At 38.6% G+C, this 27,062-nt stretch overlaps 1 protein-coding gene and 1 non-coding gene across 4 annotated transcripts in view; one reads left to right on the top strand and one right to left on the bottom strand.

Moving 5' to 3' along the window:
* The window catches only part of RPS6KC1 (ribosomal protein S6 kinase C1), a 133,669-nt gene extending 107,361 nt beyond the window's left edge, over window positions 1-26,308 (top strand). For all 3 annotated transcript variants that reach the window (XM_070397688.1, XM_070397687.1, XM_070397689.1), the window contains 4 exons: window positions 241-330; window positions 18,530-18,612; window positions 19,645-19,740; window positions 25,345-26,308. In XM_070397688.1, the coding sequence (XP_070253789.1) occupies window positions 241-330; window positions 18,530-18,612; window positions 19,645-19,740; window positions 25,345-25,455 (380 nt within the window). In that variant the 3' untranslated portion in view covers window positions 25,456-26,308. The remainder of the gene's footprint in view (window positions 1-240; window positions 331-18,529; window positions 18,613-19,644; window positions 19,741-25,344) is intronic.
* Window positions 23,158-23,295, bottom strand: LOC138996526 (U4 spliceosomal RNA). Its single transcript, XR_011468807.1, has one exon. It is a non-coding gene; the product is annotated as a U4 spliceosomal RNA (small nuclear RNA).
* Window positions 26,309-27,062: the final 754 nt, after the last annotated feature.

Raw genomic sequence — 27,062 nt, 5'->3', positions numbered from 1 at the left:
ATTCGCTGTTGCTTCCAATTAACTGAGTAGGCGTTTTATCTTGTAATTAGTATCTTCATTTCCTATCTAGAGCTTCATTATCAGTGCAGCAAATTCACCCCCAGTAATAGCTTCTAGTACTTAATGATGCCATTATTCTTAATGATACTGTTTTTAGCTACAAAAGGAGTAATTACAGTTCACTTCTGCAGAAAATGGAAGAGAAAAATGTTTTGATTTCTCCTGTCGTTTTGTTTTTAGGACACATTCAGCTAACGTATTTTAGCAGGTGGAGTGAGGTTGAAGATTCCTGTGACAGCGATGCCATAGAGAGAATGTACTGTGCCCCAGGTTAGAGTCATCTCCTACAATGTTTCGCTTGCAAAAGTGGTTCGCAGCTCTCATTTCTTTATGGAAGTTGTATTTGTCACTAGCAGTTTACATATATGTTGGATTTGGTTATCTCCTTAACCCTTCAGAAAAGGAAATTGAAACCATTATATAATCCATAGTTTGTGTGTGTGTGTGTGTGTGTGTGTGTGTGTGTGTGTGTGTGTGTATTTGTTGTTAGATGGGTTTGTACTTCTCGTTAGAAATGTCTTAACTCCTTAGTGTTTAGAAAGAACTTTAAATACCCTGAGCCTCTTTAAATGGATGATTTTTATTAAGATGTGAGAGGTAATTCATTAAATGGGTAAAATTCCTAAGGCTAAAAATATGGATAAAATATAGAATTAAAAAAAATGCAAGGGTGTGACTTCAGAGATGAGCCAACCTCACATTTTAGAGCAGATTTTAATTTAAAGGGCTCATTCTATTTTTTGAGAAATTTTAGGAAGCATGTTCTTCTTGTTTTAAAATAGCCTATTTTGTCAAATATTTGATTTAACATGTTTCTCTTCTACTGTATTTATTCTTTTAATTAGAGATTTATTTCTAGGGGTATCAGATCCTTTGTTGAAAACTACAAGTCACTTAAGCATATGAATTGTATTTGAATTAGTTTCTCTTTGTCAGAATACAAAGTTTGTTCACCTTTTGCCTAATAGTCAGCCTCTTTAGATAGCCAAAGTGTCTTCATTTGTCACCCCACCAGCTTTCAAAGGAGGTTCAAGCTGATTATGTTGACATGATCTGCTTAGTTGTTGATTAATACAGTGTTTAAGTGCTTACTAGCTAACCAGTGTATTATTGATGCTAACATTGTTTCCCTGCATAATGGGAAATGATTATTATATTGTTTTTAGTTACTAAGAATGATTTCTGTAATGGGGAATTTCAAAGTTTTTCAACTTGCAGAGCAAATATCCTAAAACTTATGTTCTGAAAACAGTGATTTGGATTTTCTTCTTACCTTACTCTCTTTCTTCTCCCAAATTAGGGCTCTTCATCTTTATGTCTTTTTAGGGGCAGTAGAGCATGCTTATATTTTCTTGTTTCTCTCAAATACATAATATTATGCTGTTTTTTGAAGCTTTGTTAGTATGATTTAGTTAATGGGATAACAAAAATGTGTTTAGAGTAAAATCACTTTGTTAAGGTTATTTAGTTCTCTCTTTCTCTCTCTCTTTTTTTTAACAGACTCTCCTCTTTTCTAATTTGGTGAGAAATAGCATATTAGGTAGCAGTATAAATTAACATATGTACTAGTTATAATGAATTGGAGGTTTTAGAATCAAAATTAAATCTGGGGATTTTTTAAAAGCAGAATCCTATTAAACCTTGAAGTCAAGTGCAGTATAAACCTTAGATCAAAACCAAAGGTTTATGGAGCATTGTTTAATGTTTATAACTGACTCATTATTTCCTGTTAGTGTTGTTACTTTCTTACTGGAAACTCTGTAGGGTTGTATGTACTTTGGCATTCCAGCAGATTATTTTTCTTCAATTTAAAGTACAGTCATGTTTACTGTTACATTATAGCATGTTGACCTCCCTAGAGTGTATGTGTGGCACAGAATCATACCGCACTCATTAATAGATACAACTTTCAGTTTTGTGTTCTGAAATACTGAATTTAATATATCAGTATCCAAGTTCTACTTTTTAAGCCCCCCCCCCCCCGAAATCACAGTTCTTACAGTTGACCAGCAGGTGGCAGTCTACCATTAATGGATTTTTGCTCTCATCTTCCAGGTTGTCCTTCACTAACATTAAAAAAAAGCTGTAGTCTGAAGAAGGGTTTTGTTTTAATTATTTGCATAAAAGAATTGTACTTTCAAGCTTTGTGAGTTGCAAAAGTGCCCTAGTATTATGGCTTGCATTGAACAATGTGGAAAATCTCTTCATTCCTTGGGCTTTTTAATTTGTCTTATCAACAGGTTAAAATAAAACCAATAATGGCCTTAACTGAAAAGTAATGCTAGTGTTCTAATTTAGATGATCTTAAATCTAGAGAATTATAGGATTTAGTTAAGTCTGTGTATTCCTGCCCCTTGCTTACAATGCAAAGGGAATTAGAGCAAAAATTTGTAAATTACTGCATCTCAAAATTGAAGGGCAGTCCAACTGATAAAAGCTACAAGTAGGCTTTCCTCCTTCCCTCAAAGAGGTGGGAGTAATGATAATATACTAGTATTTCAACACATAAAAATCACAAATCAGTGAATACAGGGGGACATAGAGTACTTAGTTCTCTTTTGATCTATCCTTAGAAAGATTAAGGGTTTAACTAATTCTTCCCCACCTCCCTGCCCTTCCATTTCCCATCGCTAACCTTCGTATTATTGTCCAAGTAACTCAGAAAGTGAAGTTGTCATAAGATTACAGTGAAAACGATTCGCTTCTGTTTAAACAGTGTGCAACCTCTACCCCTACCACTCCTCCCTCCTGGGAATCCTTATCACGTATTTGTCCTAAAAACATTACCCACCTGCCCTGTACTTTATAGTATCAGCAATGTATCTTTTTATCTTGTGGATGATGTGCCTTTATATTTTGAGAAAAAATTTCCAGTAACAGATTTGATTTACATGGACAGAAACTTGAGCGAATGCCAAACTAGCAGGGGGGCCATTATTCTGCTCTATAAATAAGTTTAAAAAAAGAAAGAAACACACACACAGAAACCTGTGAATCAACATGTTTTGGTCTAATTGAGGGGAAAAGCAAGATAGATAAATTTTGAAATGCAAATGATCACCTTCTGTTATTTAAGTATAGGTTTGTGCCAACTTTGTGGTCTTAGATTTTAAAAAGACAGTCATTTCAACAATGTATATATACTGCCAAGGATGTCTGATATTGACAAGCTTAAAAAGTTGTGACTTTTTATTTTAAAGAAAACAAATCTAACAACAAAAAGACAAAAAACCATGGAGCGTTCTCTGTCTACATCTGTGAAAAAGCCAGCAAATAAATGGCTGCAGCTGCAGGCCCATCAAGAGGGTCTTGAGAATACGAATTCACTGATCAAACCCAGCCCTGTTTTCAAAGTAGAAGCCCTTCCTTTTAGGTTCACTTTGTATCCTTAGATTATCTAGGATGACTCTCTAGAAAGGTTTTACTTTAAATAAACATCATTCATGGTAAATGGGTTCCTTTCATACCAGAGAAACAGAAAGGAGTTCAGGAAGAGAAAAGAGCAAAGAAATTGTCCCCAAAGTAGGAATAGATTGTATAGCATGACAATACAAATATAACAGTGTCTAGTTTCCATATTAGGAGACTTTTAGATGCTGTATTAAGAGACTTTTAGACAGGCTCCTCTATTTTCCATTGTGAGAGATTATAGAATAAAAACTGGAGTAAATTGATTCTTCTTCTTCAGAGGACTTCCTTGTAGTTAGTCTGATTTTATTTCTATTTGCACATACACAGGCACGCAAAGGATTTTGTGTGTTTTATCATTGCAACTATTTATCATAATATAGAATAATTTTTTGTTATAAAATTTCAAGTATTAAGAAAAACTAAAATGTCAAGAAAATATTTTTCTTTGTCTTTTTTAGCAGTCTTGCTTGAGGACCTTTTAGACTTGAGAATTTATAGGTGAATATATGTATAAATTGACGAAGTCTAACATGCTCTTTACTACATCCCAATCTCTACGCTCCCAGATGTCAAATGACAGCTTTGCTTCCTCTCGTAGGCGATTTCACACTTGGAAACAGCTCACAGCTGACAGGGAAAAGTGAAACATAGAAAAATCATGCTGAACACTATCTCTGAAATTCAGTTTTAGAGCATGACATTTATTTACTACCATCCTTTGCTCTTCTAGCCTGACTTTATCAAATAGTCCATGAATATATTTTTTGAGAGTAGTCTCCCATGCCCTTCTCCATAAACATGTTTTACACACAGTTTGTTGCTTTTTGAGCACGGTGCTCTATGTGATAGTTACGTATTTGATAATTAGATCTAGGACTCAGATCATGAGTGGTTTAAAATATCATGAGGCCATCATAAGTTTAAAATTTTGAAATGGAATTGAGAATTGCTATTTGTCCCATGTCAGCCATTAACTCATTGCATGACCTTATTGTGCAAGTTACTTAAGACTTTCCAGGACTTATTTTACTGGTAATAAAATAAATTAGTTGAGTATAAAAAAGATTACAGATGTCAAATCATCTAATTTCCTTCTTATACAAAATTTAGCCAAAATTCAAGTCCATCTTATTAAGGGAAGAATTTTACCCCCAAGGGCAAATATTGATTTCTTGTCTTACATTGGTAGGGTTAAAATAATTATTTCACTTGGGGAACTTTCTAAATATGTATTTTTATGCATGGAGTTGTACAGAAAGAGCGTATTGTGGAGCCTGTCTGGCTGAAGTGGCTCAGGTGGCTGAATGTTGTCCGTGCAATGAAAAATTGTGGTTTGATTCCCAGTCAGGGCACATACCTGGGTTGTGGGTTTGATCCCCAGTCAGGCACCTACGGAAGGCAACTGCTATCTCTCCCTCCCTCTCCCCCTCCTCCCTTCCTCCTTTCCTCTCTGTAAGCATGTCCTCAGGTGAAGTGGGGGGGGGGGGGGGGGGGGAGGGAAATAAAATATATTGTAGAAATGAGGGATTTATGGAAAATATTTTTATTTAGGGGAAAAAAGCCAAGACAGCCTTTGAATAGGGCGAAATTTGAATGCCAACAGTCTCAGCAAACAAAATTGTTTAAAGAGGAATCATTTAGATCTGAGAATTTTGGGATGAGGAGTCTAATTTTAGGAATGCAAAGTTGATAGAGAAAGCAAACAAATATTGATGTATATTTTGGAAATGCTAATGATATAACCAGAAAATATAGCTATATTCCTGGTGTAGTCTCTCCCCATCCCCAACCCCCAAAGAAGAAAGAAGAAAAAGTCAAGAGGTAGCTTTTATTTTTATTATTTATTTATTAAATATATTTTTATTAATTTCAGAGAGGAAAGGAGAGGGAGAGAGATAGAAACATCAGTGATGAGAGAGAATCATTGATCGGCTGCCTCCTACACGCACCCTACTGGGGATTGATCCAGGCATGTGCTCTTGACTGGAATCGAACCTGGGACCCTTCAGTCCACAGGCCAGTGCTCTATCCACTGAGCCAAACCAGCTAGGGCGCAATAGGTAGCTTTCAGAAATAATTTTAAAAGAGTAAAATATTTGTGGTTAATACTTAAACATTATAGTTCACAACAGTAACTCTTCTGTTTGATGTATCCTTACACAAAACTTCAACAGTAGCTTTCTTTTTTTTTTTTTTATAATATATTTTATTGATTCTTCACAGAGAGGAAGGGAGAGAGACAGAGAGTCAGAAACATCGATGAGAGAGAAACATCGATCAGCTGCCTCCTGCACATCCCCAACTGGGGAAGTGCCCACAACCCAGGTACATGCCCTTGACCGGAATTGAACCTGGGACCTTTCAGTCCGCAGGCCGATGCTCCATGCACTGAGCCAAACCGGTTTCGGCAACAGTAGCTTTCTTGTTCATAGTAAATGTTTTAGTGTTTCCCCTGAATGATTACCAAGTACTTTTAATGTTTTGCCCTCAGTTGCTATTGTTATAAAAATGAAATCTATACCTTTGAAGGAGGATCAGTAACTTTTCAAGTTTGTGATAGAGGAGTGAAAATTTTACACTAAGCATCCCCTGATGCAGTTCTTGTATATTGAAGAAACTTGTGCCCTGAATATAGAGCCTTATTAGGATAAACAAGAAGTGCTTCAAGTCATCTTGAGTCTTAGTTGTTCAGGCAAAGCCATTTTGAAGTGAAGATGATTAAATATGCGTTTGAGGTTAATCTAGACCCTTAGGATCCATCCCTAGGTAGGATGTGTCCTGGAGCCCTCATAAACTGTTAGCTAGCTACTTTGGCCAAATCACCAGTTTCTCTACCATGTGAAATATTGTCATTTCGAATCTCCATGAAGTAACCAGGACTTACTCCTCCGAAGCAATTATTCACAAATACTTCTTTAAATCTTTTAAAATGCTAAGACTTTAAAAAATTAATGATGATAAAGCAAGTGAAATTGCTGAAGTTCCTTTACTAGCAGTGCATGTAGCTCTGCCCGCCTAACAGAGCAGCAGAGCTGCAGAGAGAGGGAGCTGCGCCTGTCATTGCCACAATTTTCAGTTAGCCTTTTCCCCATCAATCAACTTTAATGGCGTTGGCTGGGTAACACTGTGACACCCGATGGCTTTTCAGAATGGAGTAGTTGTTGATATGATCAATGGAAAATGGAGCATGCTGTTGGTTTTTTTCCTACTAGAAATGCAGGGTGAGAGAGTAAGCAAGATTGTATAGAGCTCAGAATTATAATTATAATCAGTCAACCAGAAGTCATATGGTAGTTACCCGTTTCTCATTTTATCTCACAAGAATACAGTATAGTAATGACACCTATAAACTATCTTGAACACGTAATTCTTGGCCTGGAATGCTGAATCAAGTTAAATCAAGGAGTTTTGACTCAAGTTGAGCAGATAATTGTAGGAAAGCTCAGAACATGGCTGCCAGGTGGTCACCACGACAACAGGACGAGTAGAGCTGGGTAGTGGGAGAAATGCAGAATTTGATATTTTGTCAAGCCTAGACTGAGCTGACGGTGGTGTGCACCTACATCCAGTTCCCCACGTATAACAAAACAGGCCCAGGGTTCCAGGTAATTAAATTACCTATAAACCAACTGAATTAATGTGGTGTCAGAAAGCAAGGCTAGAAAGTGGGATGAGCCAAGAAAGCATGAAAAGAGGACCCAGCCCACACCCCTCCCTTCACCTTTTGGCCACCTGGACAGCAGAGCTCCAGCCTTGCAGACTTCTCTCTGCAAAGTTCTAGCCTCTGTCATTGGCCTTCTCTGGATAATAATCTAATGAATTGGTGATACAGGCCACTTCTAAACAGTCCAGATACCCTCCTTGACAAATACTGTATTTGAATAATCATTTGAATACAATGTTGGAGGACTTTATGCAATGTAGAAATGCTAATTGGGCAGTCAACATTCTTTGAAATAGGATAAAATTAGAAAAAAAGAGGAAAATGGCCATTTGAAAGGCTAGGGTAGGAAATGCAAGTTCCAGGTTCTAGTTAGTCTCTCACCCTGAGAATTGAGATCTGCACAGACCTTAGGCAAGTAAATTTCTTCTGCCTTTGACTACCTTATTTCAAAGGCACAATCTCAACAGTTGTGCACCAATAGATTTTTAAACTTTAAACTTCTAAACTTTGATGATTTAGGTTATAGGTATTAGAAGAACAATCCAAACTTGGAATTAAAATGAAATTTGATTCTCATAGTTGGTGTAGCTTTTAGTTTTGCTTTCATTCGAAACATTTAGTCTTATTTGTGGAAACTTTAAAAAAAATATCTACACTAATAAAAGAGAAACATGGTAATTGGCGTACGACCGCTACCCTTCCCATTGGCTAATCAGCGTATTCTTATGCAAATTAACTGTCAGCCAAGATGGCGGCCGGCAGCCATGCACTGAAGTGAGCAGGGAGGCTTGCTTCCTGCAGGAACTGCAGACTCCAACGTTCCCCGCCTCACTTGCTGGACTCTTAACTGCAACTCTAAGCAACTATTACTATGTTGCAAATAAGAAGCTAAAAAAAATCGGCTTTCAGTCAGCCCCGGACCGCAACATTGTATCCATGTTTTCAGCAGCGAGGCCTCAGAGCTAGAGCTGGCCCAGAATAAAAAAAAAAAAAAAAAGAAAAGAAAACAAGGAGCGGTTGGGAGCTTTTAGTCAACTGCCAGCGGGAAAACAGCCCTCAGCCCCTCAGCCAGCCTGGCCAGGCACCCCAGTGGGGACCCCCACCCTGATCCAGGACACCCTTCAGGGCAATCCAGCCGGCCCCCACCCATGCACCAGGCCTCTATCCTATATAGTAAAAGGGTAATATGCCTCCCAGCACTGGGATCAGCGGAGCAGCGAGGCTCCCGGCACTGGGATCAGCGGAGCAGCAAGGCTCCTGGCACCGGGATCAGCGTGACAGGGGGCAGCGCCCAAACCCCCTGATCAGCCCTGCTCTGTGCCTGATAGCGGGGGAGCTCCCCAATCCCCCAATTGCCCTGTGGCTCTGTGTGTGACAGGGTGCAGCGCACCAACCCCCTGATCGGCCCTGCTCTGTGTGTGACAGGGTAGAACCATAACCTCTCCATCGGCCCTGCCCTGAGTGTGACAGTGGCGGCGCCCCAACCCCCTGATCGGCCCTGCTCTGTGGGTGATAGAGGGTGGCGCCCCAACCCCCCTCCACGGGCCTTGCTCTGTGTGTGACAGGGTAGAGCCATAACCTCCCCATTGGCCCTGCCCTGAGTGTGACAGGGTGCAGCGCCCCAACCCCCTGATCCGCCCTGCTCTGTGTGTGACGGGGCGGTGCCCCAACTCCCCTATCGGCCCTACTCTGTGAGTGACAGGGGGGAGCTCCTCAACCCCCTGATGGGCCCTTCTCTGTGAGTGACAGGGGGCAGTGCCCCAACCCCCTGATGGGCCCTGCTCTGTGAGTGACAGGGGGCAGTGCCCCAACCCCCTGATCAGCCCTGCTCTGTGAGTGACGGGGCAGCGCCCCAACCCCCTGATCGGCCCTGCTCTGTGTGTGACAGGGGTGGCACCGCAACCTCCCCATCGACCCTGCCTTGAGTGTGACAGGGGGCAGTGCCCCAACCCCCCAATCAGTCTACCCTGAGCGTGACTGAGGGTGGCATCGCAACCTCCCGATCCGCCCTGCTCTGTGCATGACAGGGGGCGGTGCCCCAACTCCCCAATTGGCCCTGCTCTGAGCCTGACCAGGGGCTGCACTTAGGGATTGGGCCTGCCCTCTGCCACCCAGGAGCAGGCCTAAGCCAGCAGGTCGTTATCTCCCGAGGGGTCCCAGACTGTGAGAGGGCACAGGCCGGGCTGGGGGACCCCCCCTCCCCCGAGTGCACAAATTTTTGTGCACCGGGCCTCTAGTGTCTTTATAAAAGCCTAAGCGACCAGCTGACTGGCCGGTACCTATGACGCGCACTGACCACCAGGGGGCAGACGTTCAACGCAGGAGCTGCCAAGCCACAGCAACTTTGCAGAGTGCCCTCTTGCACTCCAGGACCCCTCAGGGGATGTTGGACTGCTGGTTTGGTTTCCACCCAGTCTCCGCAGGCCAGGCCAAGGGTCCCTACTGGTGCACGAATCCATGCACCGGGCCTCTAGAATCTAAAATAATAACTTTGGAGAAAACTAGGTAGTGTGGTTGTCCTACAGTGCACGTAAATGAATTTGATTTTGACAACATTTAAATAAAATTTCGAATGGATACTAAATATGTCATCAGGCCAGCAGCCAGATATTAGAGCCAGCTTACATCTTTTTATAGCACACTTCATGTCTTTGTGGGCCTGGATTCCTTACATCGAAAAGGGGCAGGGGAAATCTTCGGATACCTCCCAACCCTGTCTTCTTCCTGCTTCCAGGGCTTTTTAGCTCTTTCCTCTGCCATATGCCATTCGTGCCAGAACAAACTAAATGTAGGGATCGTCATCCCTGAAGAGGGGAGCATTGGAAAGGGTCTCTGCAGCACCCGCTGTAAGCCACCGTCATGTCTTGCCTGGACTACTGCAGTCATCAGCTGCCTGGCTCCATTCTCACCCTACTTTTGTTTAATCCAGCGGACAGAGCACGCTTTAGATCACGCCTGAAACTTTCTAGCCTGCCACATGTAAAAATGCCCAGTGGGACCTCAAGAAATGAATGTGATGAGGCCTTTTTAGGTGCTTTGAAAGCCTTGAATGAACAGTGCTACCAAACACATGATTGATATATTTACTCAACAAACATTTATTAAGTGGCTCTTATGTCCCAGGCACCGTGTCTAGGAGCTAGAAATAAAAGACATAATTGGCATAAGATTGACAGTTACTCTTGAAGATTTATATAAAAAAAGAAACTACCCAAACAGAAGACATATACTATTGGTTAAGTAGGACATTAATGGACCTTTACAGGTGAATGGTTGTATTTATAGAATGGTAATTTACCAACCTAACAAAAGATATGCTTAGCTGTCCCTCTTCTCGCAGTTTGGTTCCATATAATGTTGGATTCAAAAACATTCTTCTGTGTTTCTTTCTCTTTGCTCTTTAGTCATCAGCTGTAGTGGAAGACTAATGCTCGGCCCCTGCATAGAAAATCTTTACACACAGCAAGAGCTGGTGAGAGAAATTGACTAGAATTTTGTAATTCTAGTCCCTTTCAATTAGCAACAGATGCTGCAGGGAAAGGCTGTCTGTGTTTCCATGCTCTAGCTGACGTGGAACACTCACTGCAGAGAAAGATGTGCTTTTCCTGGTCCAAGTGCGTCAGTATGTCACTGACGATAGATCAGATTTTTTTTTGACTGCCCTCTACTCCAACCTAAGGCCATTAATGAAGTCTGGCTCCCTTGGAAGCAGGTTAACAAGTTTTTGATCATTTACAACAGCATTTTAAATCTTACTGAACACTTAGTGAGAATTTATAGAAAATTTACTCCAGTTTTTTTTTTATGACACTATTAAAGTATACATGGTGTTTAATTGTAAGGTTTATAAAAATGTGGCTTAATTTTCATATTGTCTTATTCACTGAATTCCAAAAGCTACTATATTTTTGTTACTTATGTTTTTGTTTTTTTTTCTCAAAAGAAAGAGTTGGAATTCTTAGGGTCAATTTTTTTTAAATAAATTTTTTAATGTTTTTCTTTAAAAATTAATTTTAGAGAGAGAGGAAAGGAGAGGGAGAGATAGAAACATGGCATCAACATCAATCTGATGCCTCCTGCACACGCCTTGCTGGGGATTGAGCCCACAACCTGGGCATGTGCACTGACCCGGAATTGAACCAGGACCTCCTGGTGCATGGGTTGACACTCAACTACTGAGCCACACCAGCGGGCTTAAGGTCAATTTTTAACAATTTAAAAAATTATTTTGGAAAAAAAATTTTTTTAAAAATTATTTTGGAAAAATTTTTAGAAAGTATTTTGGAAAAACATTCTGTGGCATTAGAAAAATGTATTTACCCTTCCTCGCCAACATATATTTACCACTGATAATTATTTTAATGTATTATATAGGTCTGTGCCTTTAAAATTGTTCTGTCATTATGATATCTGGATAGAGTGCTAAGTCATTTATGTGACAGATTCTCCAAGCATCCAAATATTGGTTTAATTTGACTCTTACATAAAAACTTATTTGTAACAATTGCTGCTTTTTCATTGAGATTTATATGACCTCTTAATAACAGTTCTGAAGTTATAATTTCTTTGAGAGTGAAAAGAAGTAAGGCTTGTAAAATTCTCTCTCTCTTTTTAAAGTGGTTAAGGAAAACAGTTTAGGAAAAATATTTAAGTACTTGTCCTAAATTAAAATAGAATTTCTTTTTTAAAAAATATATATTTTATTGATTTTTTACAGAGAGGAAGAGAGAGGGATAGAGAGTTAGAAACATTGATGAGAGAGAAACATCGATCAGCTGCCTCCTGCACACCTCCTACCGGGGATGTGCCTGCAACCAAAGTACATGCCCTTGGCCGGAACCGAACTCGGGACCCCTCAGTCCACAGGCTGATGCTCTATTCACTGAGCCAAACCAGCCAGAGCAAAATAGAATTTCTTTATACGGGAAATTCTTGTCTAAGAAAATTCTGAACTTCCTATATGTTCTACCATGTACTGGAAGGAAGATAGCAACAGAACATACTGCCTGATGGAGGCTGTAGAATTGTCTCTGGAGATTTTTGGGATGGGTGTGGGCAACTGTATTGTTATTATTAGTAGAAGTAAGGGGAAGGATGAGAGGACCTGTGTGTCTCCCTTAGAAGAAGCACCAGGGAACAGAATCAAGTGATGTCACCAGTTGGTAGGAATACCTGGACAAACCATCAAGGACTGCCTTTGTGCCACCAGGTTCCCTGATTTATCCCACATTGTAACAGGAATGTCTCTTAAAGAGTGAGTCCTGAGTTTGGGATGCTGAGGGCACCACTGTTGCTTGAAATGTGAGATAATTCTTCTTTATAAAGCTTTGTAGAAAGGTTAGTATTTAAAGCTTGAGATGCATTTTCTAGCTTTTTCCATTTTCTATAACATTTCCAGCATAGTTTTAATATTATCTTTGGTTATTTTTGAGTCACGTCTTTTGACAAATGTATATAATTTAAATCATGTAGTCCTAACAGGCAGGGCCTGAACCTGTGGATACCCTGTATGGTCAGTAGTGCTGAGAGCACGTGGTCTGTCCCATGTCTTTCCTACTTCCTCAAGTCTGGGCGGATACTTTGTTTTTTCCCTTCACTTCTTACACAGATACAGACATTTTAGGGTTTCCTGAGTGCAAGCTGTTTTTATACTCCTTTACTTTACAGGAGTGAGGCTTATTATAGTTACGGGTTTTGGGGTCAGGTTAACATGATTATTTTTGGCTATAGGAGGGAGACTCAGTAAACTCTGATTATCTATCTATCTATCTATCTATCTATCTAAAAGGTAATATGCAGATGAGGCTGGGACTCTGTAATGGTCATGACTAGCTCAGAAGGAGGGGCTGGGCGCGGCCCCGAGCCTGAGAGAACCACACACAGGCGCGGCCCAGAGCCTGAGAGATCAACACAGAGGGGCAACTGCTCCGAGCCTCCACAGCGTGGCTGGGGGCAGGCCCCCAGCTGACAAACATACACACACACACACACACACACACATACACACACACACACACACATGCAGCTCCTGCTCTGCGCCTCCAACGGGGCTGGGGGCAGGCCCCAGACGGACACACACACACACACACATACACACACACACACACACACACACACGGGGTGCCTGCTCCGCGGAGTGGCTGGGGGCAGGCCCCCAGCGGACACACACATATACACATGGGGCGCCTGCTCCGAGCCTCCGTGGCCAGATGGAGGGCGGGCCTAAGCAGTCAGTAGGATATCCCCTGAGGGCTCCTGGACTGTGAGGGGGGCAGGCTGGGCTGAGGGACCCCCACCCTTCAGTGCATGAATTTCATGCACCGGGCCTCTAGTAAAGACTATAAAACTCTCCTATGTTTTAGCAAGCTCTTCCACAACATGGGTTATCAAGGCAGCATCATTTTTTCTGAAAAATACCTTGGCTTGTTGAAGAGTGTTCTATGATGTTGAACATGAGTAAAATCGATGTAGTCAAAGTACATTTTACGTTGCGATAGCTTTATTGTTAACCTGAACTTGTTTATTCACTTGTGAAATAAGAGTATGAATCAGTAAGATTCTGTGTTGTGTTAGAATATGATAATTGTGCTAAAGGGAGAGTTCTAGAATTTTACTGAACTGATCTCACATATTAGATTTCCTTAAAATTCTAGATGATTGAAAATCCAACCTGGAGCTGATTCTGTCTCCATTACATTGAAAGATGGTAACAGTTAGGTTTAGTGAAACTGATTCATTTCACTTGCTACCAGGTCTCTTAGAGAAAAGGAATAGTGGTTGGGTCTAGAAAGGAGAAAGAGGAAAATTGAGCATTGCTAGCTCATTTTAGCATAATCCCACTCTTTGGGCATCTTATGTTAATGGAGGGGGGAAAAGTTATGAGAAAGGCTCACGAGTACTTTTGAAAACATTTTCAGGATCATAAAATTACAGGTAGGAAGAATGCTAGAGGTCTGGCTGTTCTCATTTTCCAAGAAGCTTAGTACCACGCCGAGCCAGGCTCACAGAGCAGCATAGCTCGAGCCCTGTCAATCAATACATTTCTTTGACTCAGAAAGAAGAATATCTAGGATTCTTTGATATCACCATCTTTTTTTGAGGTTTTGTGGGAAAAATCTGACACCTTGTTTGTTTTCTTAGGGAATAGTTTATTCCCCCCTAATCACTTTGTACTTGCTGCACTTGTGTAGAATACGGCCACTGGACATTGCAAATATAGAATGTAGTAGGGGTGAAGGGGGCATGCATGGAAACTTAACACTTGGGTTTTATAAGAAAAATATTTTGAGGATAGAGAAAACAGTGTAAACAGTGGTAGAATTTATCCTTCAAAATGTTTCTGCCTTTTTTTTTTTAAGATTTAAAAAATGTAAGGTAGGAGTTTAAAGGGATTTCTCAGCTTCACCATATTCTGAAAATAGCTTCACAAACTTATTTGGTCTTTATTTCTATAAGTTTTCTACTTTTGAAGTTAGGCACATCTACTGACTATTCACCTGGTGTTTGTAGTAGCTATCGTTTAGCTTTATATATAAATCAGTATTCTTGGTTTATGCTTAAACTTTTTATATAGATTTTGCAAGTAAAGCAGTTTTAGAGAAGTGCTTTTGACAGCCACACAGCCTCAGGCTTCTTTTTGGCAATTCAATTTCACGGTATATCTTTACAATTTTAATCTAAGAATTAGAATTAGGGCTAATGTATAATAATATGCTAATAGGGAATATTCAGACACTGTAGCAGTTCACATTCGATGCAGTGTGTTGGTCATTATCTACCTGTTTAAGGACTCTGGCAGAAGATTGCGAGGGATTTCAAAGCAGATAAAACCAATGAACCCAGTTCTCAGACTCCTTAGTTGAGCAAGTTCACAGAAATCAATAAAGGAATATACCTTGTCTGTCTCCTGAAGTGCCTCTCAAACTTTTCTACCCAAGTACTTCTGACTGTAGAGGCAATATGAAATGGGTACCCCAGGGGACTAGTGAAATATGATCCTGAAGTCCCTTTGAAGTCTTTTATCTTGCAAATCCATGTAAATTTTACATTCTGTTCCATAATAGATCTCTGTTTCTTTTAATGGTAAAACAATATCCAGCCCCCTTCCACACTGATAAAAAGCTTTATGCTAAGGAAGATGTAACTGTGCTTATTTGGTAGTTTCAAGTACCTCCACCCCCCCCCCCCCCCCCCCCCGCGCCCCAACACACACACACACACACATTTCATTCTCACCCTCTCACCCCCGGACCCCTCCTAATCCCAGCAGTGATATGTGAAACTAGCATAACATAGCCCTTTTGATGGTCTAGTAGGCTGCACTGGTAATGGCACTTGGACCTTTGGCTGAATTTAAAAGGGGCTTTATAAATTGCTAGCCATTGATACATTATGGAGCCTTATCTCAATGACCCTCTGCTCAATCCTAACAGGAAACCTTTCTGAGCAGAGTTGGCGTATGGCTTTAGTCTAGAGCTTTTCAGGGCATGTTAGATCCTATAAAACCATCTTATTAATTTCCACTTCTGATTGGGTCAGATGTTCCTCTTTTCCCAGGGCACCCAGTTACTATAGTCTCCAAAGCCACCCTACCCAAATAAGGTTTCCATAAAGTTGCTTGGAAATGTTAAATGATGCATGCAAAATATTAGACATAGTTCCTTACATATAGTAAGTAGTCAGTAAATGTTAACTGCTATTTTAGTGTTGCAGTGATCATTATTGCAGTGTGTGCCTACTGTGAGCACAGCAACACAGAACGTGAGACTTATTGGTAGCATATTCAAAAGAGATGACTGACCAGTGATTTTGGATCTTGACTAGTGAACAGATATAATTTATTATAAAACTAAGAGATATGTACTGCTTGCTGTACGATTAAAGAAAATGGAATGACTTAAATTCTTGAGCAAAAACACTAAAAGACAAAGCCACAAAATATGCCATTGGGAAAAGTGATTTTAGTTTCACATTATTTAGCATGTGGCCAGCACATGGAATTCTGTGGAGGGATAGTGCCTAGTGCCTAGCGTAGTGTCTAGTTTGTGCTGTTTATGTATGCTGGTTGAATGACTCTAATAGGGTGAGACCTCATTGTGGAAGCCTGATTGTATACATGCCTATTTAAGTTAGACATGTGAATGTTACTTAATGGTCAATGAGAAGCCATTTCAGAATTTTGAATAGGAAGAGGATGCATTGACTGCTTAACCTGGAAGGAACTGTGCAATGGGAGGCTTGGGAATGGGTGTGGGGCAGTGTATTTGAATCTGGGAGGGATACTATAAGCACTATGAATGAGAGCCCCAATGTATTTTTCTTAAAGAAAATCACTATTTTAGGAAATCCTTGAGTGTCCAAACTATAGAATGTAGAGCTAAATTTAACATGGAGACCCTCAGATCTAACCTTCATATTATGAATGAGATCAAGTGAATTCCTCAAAGCTCTTAGTCCAGGGCTTCTGATTCCTAGTCGATTGCTCTGAAATGTATAACAGCATTCAAATTGTGGGGGAAACCATGTAGCCAGCAGAGTCTTGGGCAGGATTGACCTACATGTAGCTTTGTTGTCCCTGCTCCAACAAGCCTGAATGTTTTCATGTCATCTGGTTATACATTTAAAATTGTACCACTTGGCCTGGCTAGTGTTGCTCAGTGGTTGAGTGTGGTCAGGGCACATGCCAGGGTTGTGGGCTCAATCGCCAGTAGGGGCGTGCAGGAGGCAGCTGATCAATGATTCTCTATCATCATTGATATTTCTCTCTCTCTCCTTCTCCTTTCCTCTCTGAAATCAATAAAGATATATTTTAAAAAATAAAATAAAATTGTACCACTTGGATATTCATGTAGGCTAACAAGCATGGAATGAAAGTAAAACTCTTACTACCACAGAGGTAAACCAGTAAAACATTTTGTCATATTTTTTCACCAATCTTTAAAAAAAAACATAATTTTAAAATTAGAACTCTATTGTTTTTTTAAAATTTACTATATTCAGACGTTGACTTATATACTTAAACTTTGCACAAATATATCATTTTAAATGCTTATGTGTGCCGTGCCAGCACAGTCAAGGGTTCAGTGAGCCTGAAGAGGGGCAGTGAAAGATTAAAGAAAAGACAAAGAGAATATAGCTGGGGCTCGGTGGATCTCCTGTGCCTGGATGAGGCCACAGGGAAGTATCCATCCAGCAAGCTGAGGCGTTATTTTATAGTCAGAGAAAAACAAGGTAGTGGTCAACATAGTTACAATGTTCTTCTGAGTTTCACTTGTTTTGGCAGCACTTAAGCACCTCCCACAGCCCATTAGCTACCCAGGAAGGATCTAGGGGGTGGCCATAAGGTCAAGCTTAATTATGCTAAGAGGGCTCTGCCCTCTAAGCTGGGACTTGTTTGTGGCTCTGTCACAGGTCAATCTGAGGCTTAACTCTAGAACCGCTCCCTATACTTATGTAGTAGTATTCCATCATAAGGATGTGCCTATATATATACAGATACGTGTGTGTGTGTGTGTGTGTGTGTGTGTGTGTGTGTTTGGCTTTGCAACTAATTGAATGTCATTAGGAAAGGGTAAAAATACATCAAACATGACTTAAGGGCTAAAAGCCTCAGAAATGGTGAAATGAGGAGTTTTTGCAGACTTGTGGAGAAACCTGAAAGATGACACCTGAGAATTCCTATTACATTTAAGGAACTTGTGCTGATGAGAGAGGGATTAACACAGATAAAATTGTAATTTGTAGACACTCTAAAATCTCTTATCTTAGCCAATAGTTTCAGTTGTGGCTTAAAACAACATATCTCTCTGTACTTGTGATAACAAAGTGGGTAAATCTGCATTGCACATGCTCCTTCTTTAGTTGAAAACAATTATATAGAAGGATGATACTATGAACTAGGTCTTAGTTCTGTTACTGATTTACTATGTGACATTGGACAAGGCGTGTCACCTCTCTGGTTTCTATTCTGTACAAGGATAATTAATACTGCTTTAAATGATTTTTGCAGTTCCTTCTGAAAGTAGAGTCTTTGTTTTTAAATCAAAATATGACCTCTTAGGTAGAGTTGGCTACACTTTCTCAAATTTGAAAAATTAAGCAAAATGCTGATACAGTATATTCATGTAACTTTTAAGTATAGTATCTTGAAGGTGTCCCTCTATCAACTAAAGAAAAAATGTCTCCATTTAATATATGACTGCGTCAAAAAAAAAAAAAAATGCAACCACAGTAGGTGATCAAAAGGGATAAGTAACTTTCAGGGATTTTGAAAGCCCAGTAGTATTTAGTATTTGCTCTCTCAGCATTAAAAAGGTCACCTTGCTAATACATGTTAATTTTGAAAGTTTAATTGACCTTTGGAATTTTAATATCAACCTTTTTTGGTGTGTTTAGAGGTTGGAGCAATCACTGAAGAAACTGAAGCCTGTGATTGGTGGAGTTTGGGTGCTGTCCTCTTTGAACTTCTCACTGGCAAGGTAAGCAGTGACCTGGACGCTTAATAAGTTTACCCAGATGCTACCTTGATTTCAAATTGAGACCATTTAGCCTTTGCCTGTAATTTTTAGATCAGAGACTAGGTAAAAAAAAACCACTTTGAGATATATATGTGCAGTAAATTTATCAAGATTTCAGATAAAAAAATAGAGTTGTATTGCACTGAATAAATCGATGGTAAAACTCTGTATGTCACAATGTCAGTACACAGTAAGAGACTGGTATAAGACTAACCACTTTTTCTCTTTATTTTCTATGATTCCCTTTTAAATAGAGTTAAATCTGTAAGGTTCATATCAGGATGTATTAGAATTCTTTAGACGTTTTAAACATTTTGTCTGAAATCAGGAGGGAATTCTCATTTTAAAGAAAATTAATGTAGATATAAATGGTAACCTCTTTTTTCTCAATACTATAATTTTTTCCTATTTGTTCTAGCTTTAGGACAGAATTTATGCTCTCTCTGATCAATAACTTTTAAGTAAGATATTTGAGGTTAGTAGACTTTAATACAGTACTGTGCAGATTGCCTCCTGGGAAGAAAACAGAGGAACAGTCAGTTTTATAAGTAGTCCTCTACCTTAAATATGTAGATAATATAGAATTCCCAAGATAGTTGTGGAATTTACAAACCACCTATACATACATTTAAACCATAATGTGCCACATATACATATATGTACATATATATTATTAATTTTGAAGGTTTTTAATACATTAAAATTTTTTAGAGTTATCTAAAGTCCCTTTTTAGTTTTTATGTATAAATATAAGCTCTTCTACTTATGAGCCACTTTATAACTAAGGTAAAAGGGCTAGAAGCATAAGCTTATGATGTGATTTATCTGATTGCCTTCATTCCAGTTAGAAGTTCTATAGGCTTAGAGCCCTCGTCTTAAACTGCTTAGGTGGCACTGCTGATTACTACACCTCCAGTTAAGACCATTGCTGAGTTCTCTGCACTCACTGTCCATAAATTCTGGGTAAGAAGTGTACCTGATTGATTGTTTCAGACTCTGGTTGAGTGCCATCCAGCAGGAATAACTACTCACACTACTTTGAACATGCCAGAATGTGTCTCTGAAGAGGCTCGCTCACTCATTCAACAGGTAATTTAATTGACCTATTGGCCAAGTGTGTCAAACATGCAAATTAGCAGAGCCTGCAGCTCCAAAACCTTAAAGAAATTAATTTTGGGCAAGAAAGACCCATTACTGATTGCAAATTCAGAACTAATACTGTGTATCTTCAGGTTTATGCTATTATCTAAGTATTGGTGAGCTTATTGGTATTAAAATTTTTTCTCTTAAAAATCTAGGCTAATATTTAGTCAATCTATCTATCTATCTATCTATCTATCTATTATATATAAGCCTAATATGCAAAGTGTCCCCTCAGGAGTTCAACCGACTGGGAGTTTGATCGCTCACTATGATGTGCGCTGACGACCAGGGGGTGGTGTGGAATGAAAGAAGGCCCTGGCCAGCGGCCGCTAGGGACCCTACCCATTCATGAATTTTGTGCACTGGGCCTCTAGTTCCATATATTTATATAGGTGTACCTTTTTAAGAATTGCGTTTAGCTTGTCTGGAGCTGCTCTATTTTTGCTATTACATTTTGTAACTATTTATGAATAGCTATTTTCGATCTTTAATTCATATTTATAAACTTAGAAATGGGCTCCTCAGGTTGCATAGGGGAGATGTGGTGTTAGAAAATCTTGCCCAGTTAGATCATTCTTAGTTAGCTTCATCCATTGATGGAACTTGGGCATTGGTGTCAGTGCATTTTTTGATGGCTTTGAAGAAAAAGATAGTTGATAATTCAAGTTTAGTATTCCAGAGGGAGGCTTGAAACTCTGGTGAGCTTCTTAACTTGATTCCCTACATTTAAAATGCTCCTCTAGTTTTGAATAACGGATTTGGTGAGTACACTGAGGGTTGTCAGTGTTGTGGTATGATAGGCTCACAGCAAATCCGCAATAACTGTCAGGCCTGGGATCTGTACACTTTTATGAAAAACACAAAGGGAAAGGCTATTTGAAAAACATAAGAACTAAAGTTTTTGTTTAATGAAACATGAATTATTTTTTTTAATCAGGGAAAATGAACTTTTTTAAAAGAAAAGGGAGGGCTAATATAACATATTAAGAAGAGAAATACCTAGTATCCTCTTGAAGAATGACTTTGGTTTCATTCAACAAATGTAGGCAAGGCATAGTGCTCTAAGCTGTAAAGGTAAGACATAAAAAACTGTGTCGCAGGTGGATGTGATAAAGGCTGCCAAATAGGTTGAAAGAATACTTTGGCAAGTGAAAATACAGAGGGGTTATTGTTGATACAGTGGTAGTATTAGGAAAATTTTGTGTAGTGGGTGTTATTTTTGTGGAGCCTTAGGTTTTCAGCATGACAAGGTGGGATGTGGAAGAAGTAGCTAGGTGGAATAAATAAAAAAGTCTGAAAGACTCAATTCGGTTTATCTAAAGTGGAGGGATGAATATAGTGATGAGTGTGGAAAGATAAGTTGGGATTCTCTCATGGGGTTCTATTATCAGTATCACCTGGTAGAGTGATAATATTTAATTTAGAAAAAAACAGGAGATTTTTGTACAGAAGAGTGAAAGAATCAGAAATGTACTTCATGAAGATCCTGAAAATATAAAGCAACATAATCAGGTTGGAAATACTGAGATGAGAATACCCTAAGCATTTTGCAAAAGAACTACTAGTAAGAGTTAATGCAAAGATATATAAAACATTTAATTTCAATGGGAAAAGGACACTCACTTGATTTCATCTTATTTGTTGTGGCACAAAAAGGTAAATTTAAAATGAGTTTTTTTGGTAAATAATTTAAAGAAGGCTAGCAACTGCCAATTTTTGTTTCTCTTCCTTAAAGAAATAGTCATTATTATATAGTGTGGGGCAAAAGTAGGTTTACAGTTCTATGGAAAATAATGCAATAATTAATAACTAATAATACAAGAATAAACTGTTTTACCTACTCATAGCTATAAACCTACTTTTGCCTCACCCTGTATAACATCTAGAATAGAATTCCCCGCATTAATTTATAAAGGTCTGTTGCTCCCATTTTTATTAGAAATTATAAAGGAGTTGTAAAGGAGTCTAGGCTGAAGGTATGTTAAATCCCCAAATGCGGATACTTACCGCTTATATCGTAAATCAGCATTCTGTCATTGCCTGCCTAAGGAAACTACCACTCAGGTCGGGGAAACATCATCAGGAAAGGGAAGAGGGGTCTCTTGGCATGATTAGCCATTTGTCACTTTGACTTTCCTCTTCCACTACCTCACAGGTCATAGAGGCCATTTAAAAAAAACCCCCACAAAATGATTTATATGGAAACAATTATTCTGCTTTGGGGAGATTTCCCCTCTTTGGTCTGTCACCTTCTTGCTTTCTTCCTAGCTTTCATAAAATCCATGGTTCAGTCATCTTAGTCAAGGCATTGGTACTAAAGTAAACATAGTAAATGCAGTTTTTTAAGAAGATAGTTATATTTTACGAACCCTCAGAGCATAGTTTGGTTAACTATGACACAGTTGCTTTGTCAATTGAAAGATTATTTTGGATTTGCCACTGGTTGACATATTCGCTTAAGCAATGGAATCTTTGCACGATCTCTCTTGTGGCCTGGTATAGTATTTAAAATGGCAGAATAAACAGGATAGTCATGAGTAAAACAATTATACTTTTGCCTATAGATTTATACTTGCAAATTTATAGAAGAATCCATGAACTAAGTAAATTGACTTCAGTAAAATGAAAATATGAACCTCTATTGGAATTTCATAATGAGGTCATGCTTTAGAAAGAATGAGGGTGGACAAGCCAATTGTAACAAAGAAGGAAGAACTTACATTTTCCTGAAATCGTAAAATATATGTGATAGTCATAGTTAATTTTTACCAATATTTGATATTTTATGCTGGGCTGGTGTGGCTCAGTGGTTGAGCATTGACCTATGAACCAGGAGGTCATGGTTTATTTCCCAGTCAGGGCACATGCACGGTTTCGGGCTCGGTCCCCAGTGTGGACTGTGCAGGAGTCAGCCTATCAGTGATTCTCTCTCATCATTGATGTTTCTATCTCTCCCTCTCTCTTTCTCTCTGAAATCAATAAAAACATTTTAAAAAATATTTGGAAATTAAACAACACACCTATGACTCATATAACCTATGAGTCAAAGGAAAAAAATCCCAAGAGAAGCTGGAAAATGTTCTTAATGAACTAAAAGCAAATACTAATGTACAATATATAAAAATTTATAGGATGCAACTAAAATAGGTTTTGAGGAAACTTTATGGCTTTAAATACCTATGTCAGAAAAGAAGATCTCAAGTAAAAATCTTACCTTGCACCTTAAGAAGCAGAAACTATAAAAGTACACCTAAAGCAAGCAGAAAAAAGGAAGCAGAAATCAATGAAATAGAAAAGAGAAAAATAAGAGAAAAATCAAGGTATTTACAAGTTGGTTCATTGAAAAGATCAGCAAAATTAGGAAACCTTTAGCTGATTCAAAAATGTACATGAAAAGGCAAGGGACCTAGACTGTCCTAAATAATCTTTTAAGTTTTCAATTAGCAATAATAGTGCCTTGGATAAACCTCATTGGCTACGATAATGCCACTGTGCAAAGCTGCAAAATAATCTTAAAGAGAACAGAGTTGGAGGACTCATACTACCTGATTTCCAGTCAGTATAAAGCCACAGTAATTACTTACTTATTGTGTTATTAGAGCAAAGACAGGCATATAAATCAATGGAATGAAATTGAGAGTTCAGAAATAAACCCATACATGATTGTCAATTGATTTTCACTAAAGATGCCAAGATAATTTGATGCTGAAAAGGTCTTTTCAATAAACGGTGCTGGGAAAATAAAATATTCACATGTAAAACCAAAATGAACTAAGACCCTTCATATCATATGTAAAAATTAACTCAAAATAGCTCATAGACCTATGGCAGCGCAAACTATAAAAATTGTAGAAGAAAACTGAAAAATCTTCATAACCTTGGATTAGAAAAAGAGTTATTAGACATGATAACAAAAAGAAAAATCGATAACGTGGGCTTCATTAAAATAAAAAACTTTTATACTTGAAGACATTAGTAAGAAAAGGAAGAGACAAGCCACAGACTGGGAGAAAATGTTTGCAAATCATATAACTGTTAGTGGACTTGTATTCAGAATGTATAAAGAACTCTTAAAAACTCAACAAGCAGACAACTCAATATAAACATGGATGAAGATTTACCAAGGAAGCTATATGAAATGCTAATAAGGACATGAAAAATACTCACCATCACTAGTCATTAGGGAATACAAATTAAAACTATAATAAGATACCACTAATACCCACTAGAAGGGCTATAATAAAAATGATAGATGCTAGGAAGTATTGGTAAGGATGTAGAGAAACTGATGGGAATATAAAATGGTATAATTACTTTAGAAAAGTTCGGCAGTAAAAGCTAAACATGAACTTACCACATGACTCTGGGATTGCACGTCTAGGAATGCCCATAAGAGAAATGAAAGTCCACAAGGAGACATATACACAAATGTTAACAGCAATTGTATTCATTGGTCTCAACCTGGAAAGTCACAAGTCCATTAACCTGATGACTAGATTAACAAAATGTGTTACAGCCAACAGTGGAATACTGTTCAGAAATAAAGGGAACGGATTGTTGATACCTGTTATAACATGGATGACTCTCAAAAATATTATGCAAAGTGAAAGAAAGCAGCTGCAAAAGACAACGTATTTTATGATTCCATTTACATGAAATATCCACTAAGGCTGAGTTTACAGACAGAACACAGATCAGTGGTTGTCTAGGGCTGGGGATAGAAGTGAGGATTATCTGTAAACAGCATGAAGAAACTTTTTAGGTTGATCAAAGTGTTCTAAAACTGAATAGTAGTAATGGTTTCACAACTCTAACTTTACTAAGAATCATTGAATTGTACATATACAATAGGTGAATTTTATACTATATAAATTATTCCTTGGTAAAGCTGTTGAAACAAAAATTTGAGGATGTGTGAATGTCTCAAAACACATTCTTCCAGCATGCCTATGGTCTACAATAATTGTATATGACTGCTTGTATTTTCCCACACTCAACAATTCTGTTGCATATAATATTATTAACTTATACATAAATTCTAATACTGAATAAGTCAAAATACGTTTTACTCATTGGAGCAAATTATTCTATGTGAGTCAGCTATTCCAAGGAAAACAATTTTGGAATACGAATTGGCCAATTCAGACTTTAGGTAAAGTTTAGACCCAGTACACGTATAATCCACTAGGGGTTGAAAGACTTACTGTGCCGCCCAACCTTTCACATCATGAAAGGAGTAACGGACCTCTCGGAATTTGGTGCAATATCAAATTAATGTCACACTGTACTTTTGGAATTGGAAATTCACAAGTATAACTATATGAGGATGAGAGAAACAAAGTGAGCCACTCAAGGTCATGTTTCAAATCAGTTGAAGAGCCACCACTAGAGTGACGTTAGACACAGCTCCCTTTCAAGAAAAGATAGTCAATTGGCTATTATGTTCATTTGTTGCTGGGGTTGAATTTACAAGTACTTTCCTTTCATATATTTTGCTTTCCTTTAATTTGCTCATTGGATTCCTGTTAGTCACTAAATCCTCTTTCTTAGCTCTTACAGTTCAATCCTGTGGAGCGTCTTGGTGCTGGAGTTGCTGGTGTTGAAGATATCAAATCGCACCCATTTTTTACTCCTGTGGATTGGGCAGAACTGATGAGATGAACATAATGCAGGTTATTTGCATGCATTCTGACCTTCTCTGGGCAGGCATCCCCAGCACAGAGGCAGCGCAGCCTTGGTTTCTTTGCAAGCACCAAAGCATTGGGATAAAGACCTTGAGAGGAAATGGAGGATTAAAAGCCTAAAAGAGAACAATTCCTTACAGTTACCACCTGGACAAGATATCGGTACATTGCAAGAGGCTGTTTTGTACAAACCTTTAATGAAGGTGTGATCTTTTTTTAACTACACTTAGTGTTGCAGATGAGTCGTAAACCCAACTGAAAGGAATGCCCATCAAGAACTTCCTCTGGTATGAAACTCCAAGTGTACAATCAAGTGTTACTTGAAAGGAGGACCTTTACATGGCAGCTAACCACGCTTTCTGCTAACCAAGATTGGTTTATATGATCAAATTAATATTTGTTGAATAATATATAAAAAGTGCTTCATGAATAATGACATCTGTGGAGATTAAAAAGTGAGAGAAAAAAGAATATACTCAGCATGTCTGATAGGAAACTTGCATCACGATGCTGTATAATTAATATATGTTGAATATGATCCCAAATTGTTTCATGCTTTCAGAAGTCCACATGGAAAGAAAACACTTCATGGGGTCAACTTTGTACATGGTTGGTTGGTACTGCTTATGGAAGGGTTCATATAAACACTCTTTTCTCTTTGACACTATCTTTCCTCTTCCCTGGCCTATTCTGTAATATTCTGTTCTTCCTGCCCCTACTAATACATATGCAACAAAAAAGGGAAGAGGGAGTATTTATGTCCCCAAATTGTATCAACTTAATAAGGACTAAGAAATCATGATGTGAAATAAATGTGGTAAAAAATTAAATCTGTCTTTCATTTAATTGCATTTTTTTTTAAAAGAAAGGCTTCTTTTCCATTCATATTGAAAAGTTAGCAATTTCTCTGTCTTATGCTTGACTTCATTTTAGTTTTTGACTCGGTATACTAAGAACTAAAGGACCTCCTCTAAATGGAATTGAATGGCAATCCTATTTCATTACTTATAGTGACAGGATTTCCAGATTTGACCTCCTAATCTACTTGACATTGTGTAGAAAGAATCTGAGTATTTGAACATCTCCAAACATTTGTATTTTTTCTTTATATTGCTAAGATAGGTCCTGTGGATATGCATTATTTACAACTTACAAATGTGTTAAAAGTGTTAATGCATGTTTTTTTTTAACTTTATTCAAAGAAAAGAGAATAAGTCACTATTCCCAAGTTAGCAGTTACCAGAAATAATGAAAGCTTTCTGTATGTTTTAATCCTTTGTATTTTTGAGATATGTGTGAGAGCCCACCCCTATTCCAAGAGCATCTGCCACCTGCCATTGGCCAGGTCCTCCCATCAAATTCAATGGAAGCAGAAAATGCTTTAGTGTGAAACAAAGGAAATGTGCAAGCATTTTTCCTTCTTCTCTTATCCTACTCCCCCCTTTTCCTTTTTGGTCCCCTTATAACCTGAACCCCAGCTGAAGGGCTGCAACAACACCAGGATGGGGAACAGGTCACCAGGATCATAGCTCAATCAAGATGACATCACTCCCTGGAACTGGATTTCAACTCACCAGCCCCCTG

Source organism: Myotis yumanensis, unplaced genomic scaffold, assembly GCF_028538775.1.
Source record: "Myotis yumanensis isolate MYYU_CA2020_CCGP unplaced genomic scaffold, mMyoYum1.0.hap1 SCAF_17, whole genome shotgun sequence".
Taxonomy (NCBI): domain Eukaryota; kingdom Metazoa; phylum Chordata; class Mammalia; order Chiroptera; family Vespertilionidae; genus Myotis; species Myotis yumanensis.
The sequence above is the reverse complement of the archived record's forward strand: the minus strand, read 5'-3'. Positions and strand labels throughout refer to the sequence as shown.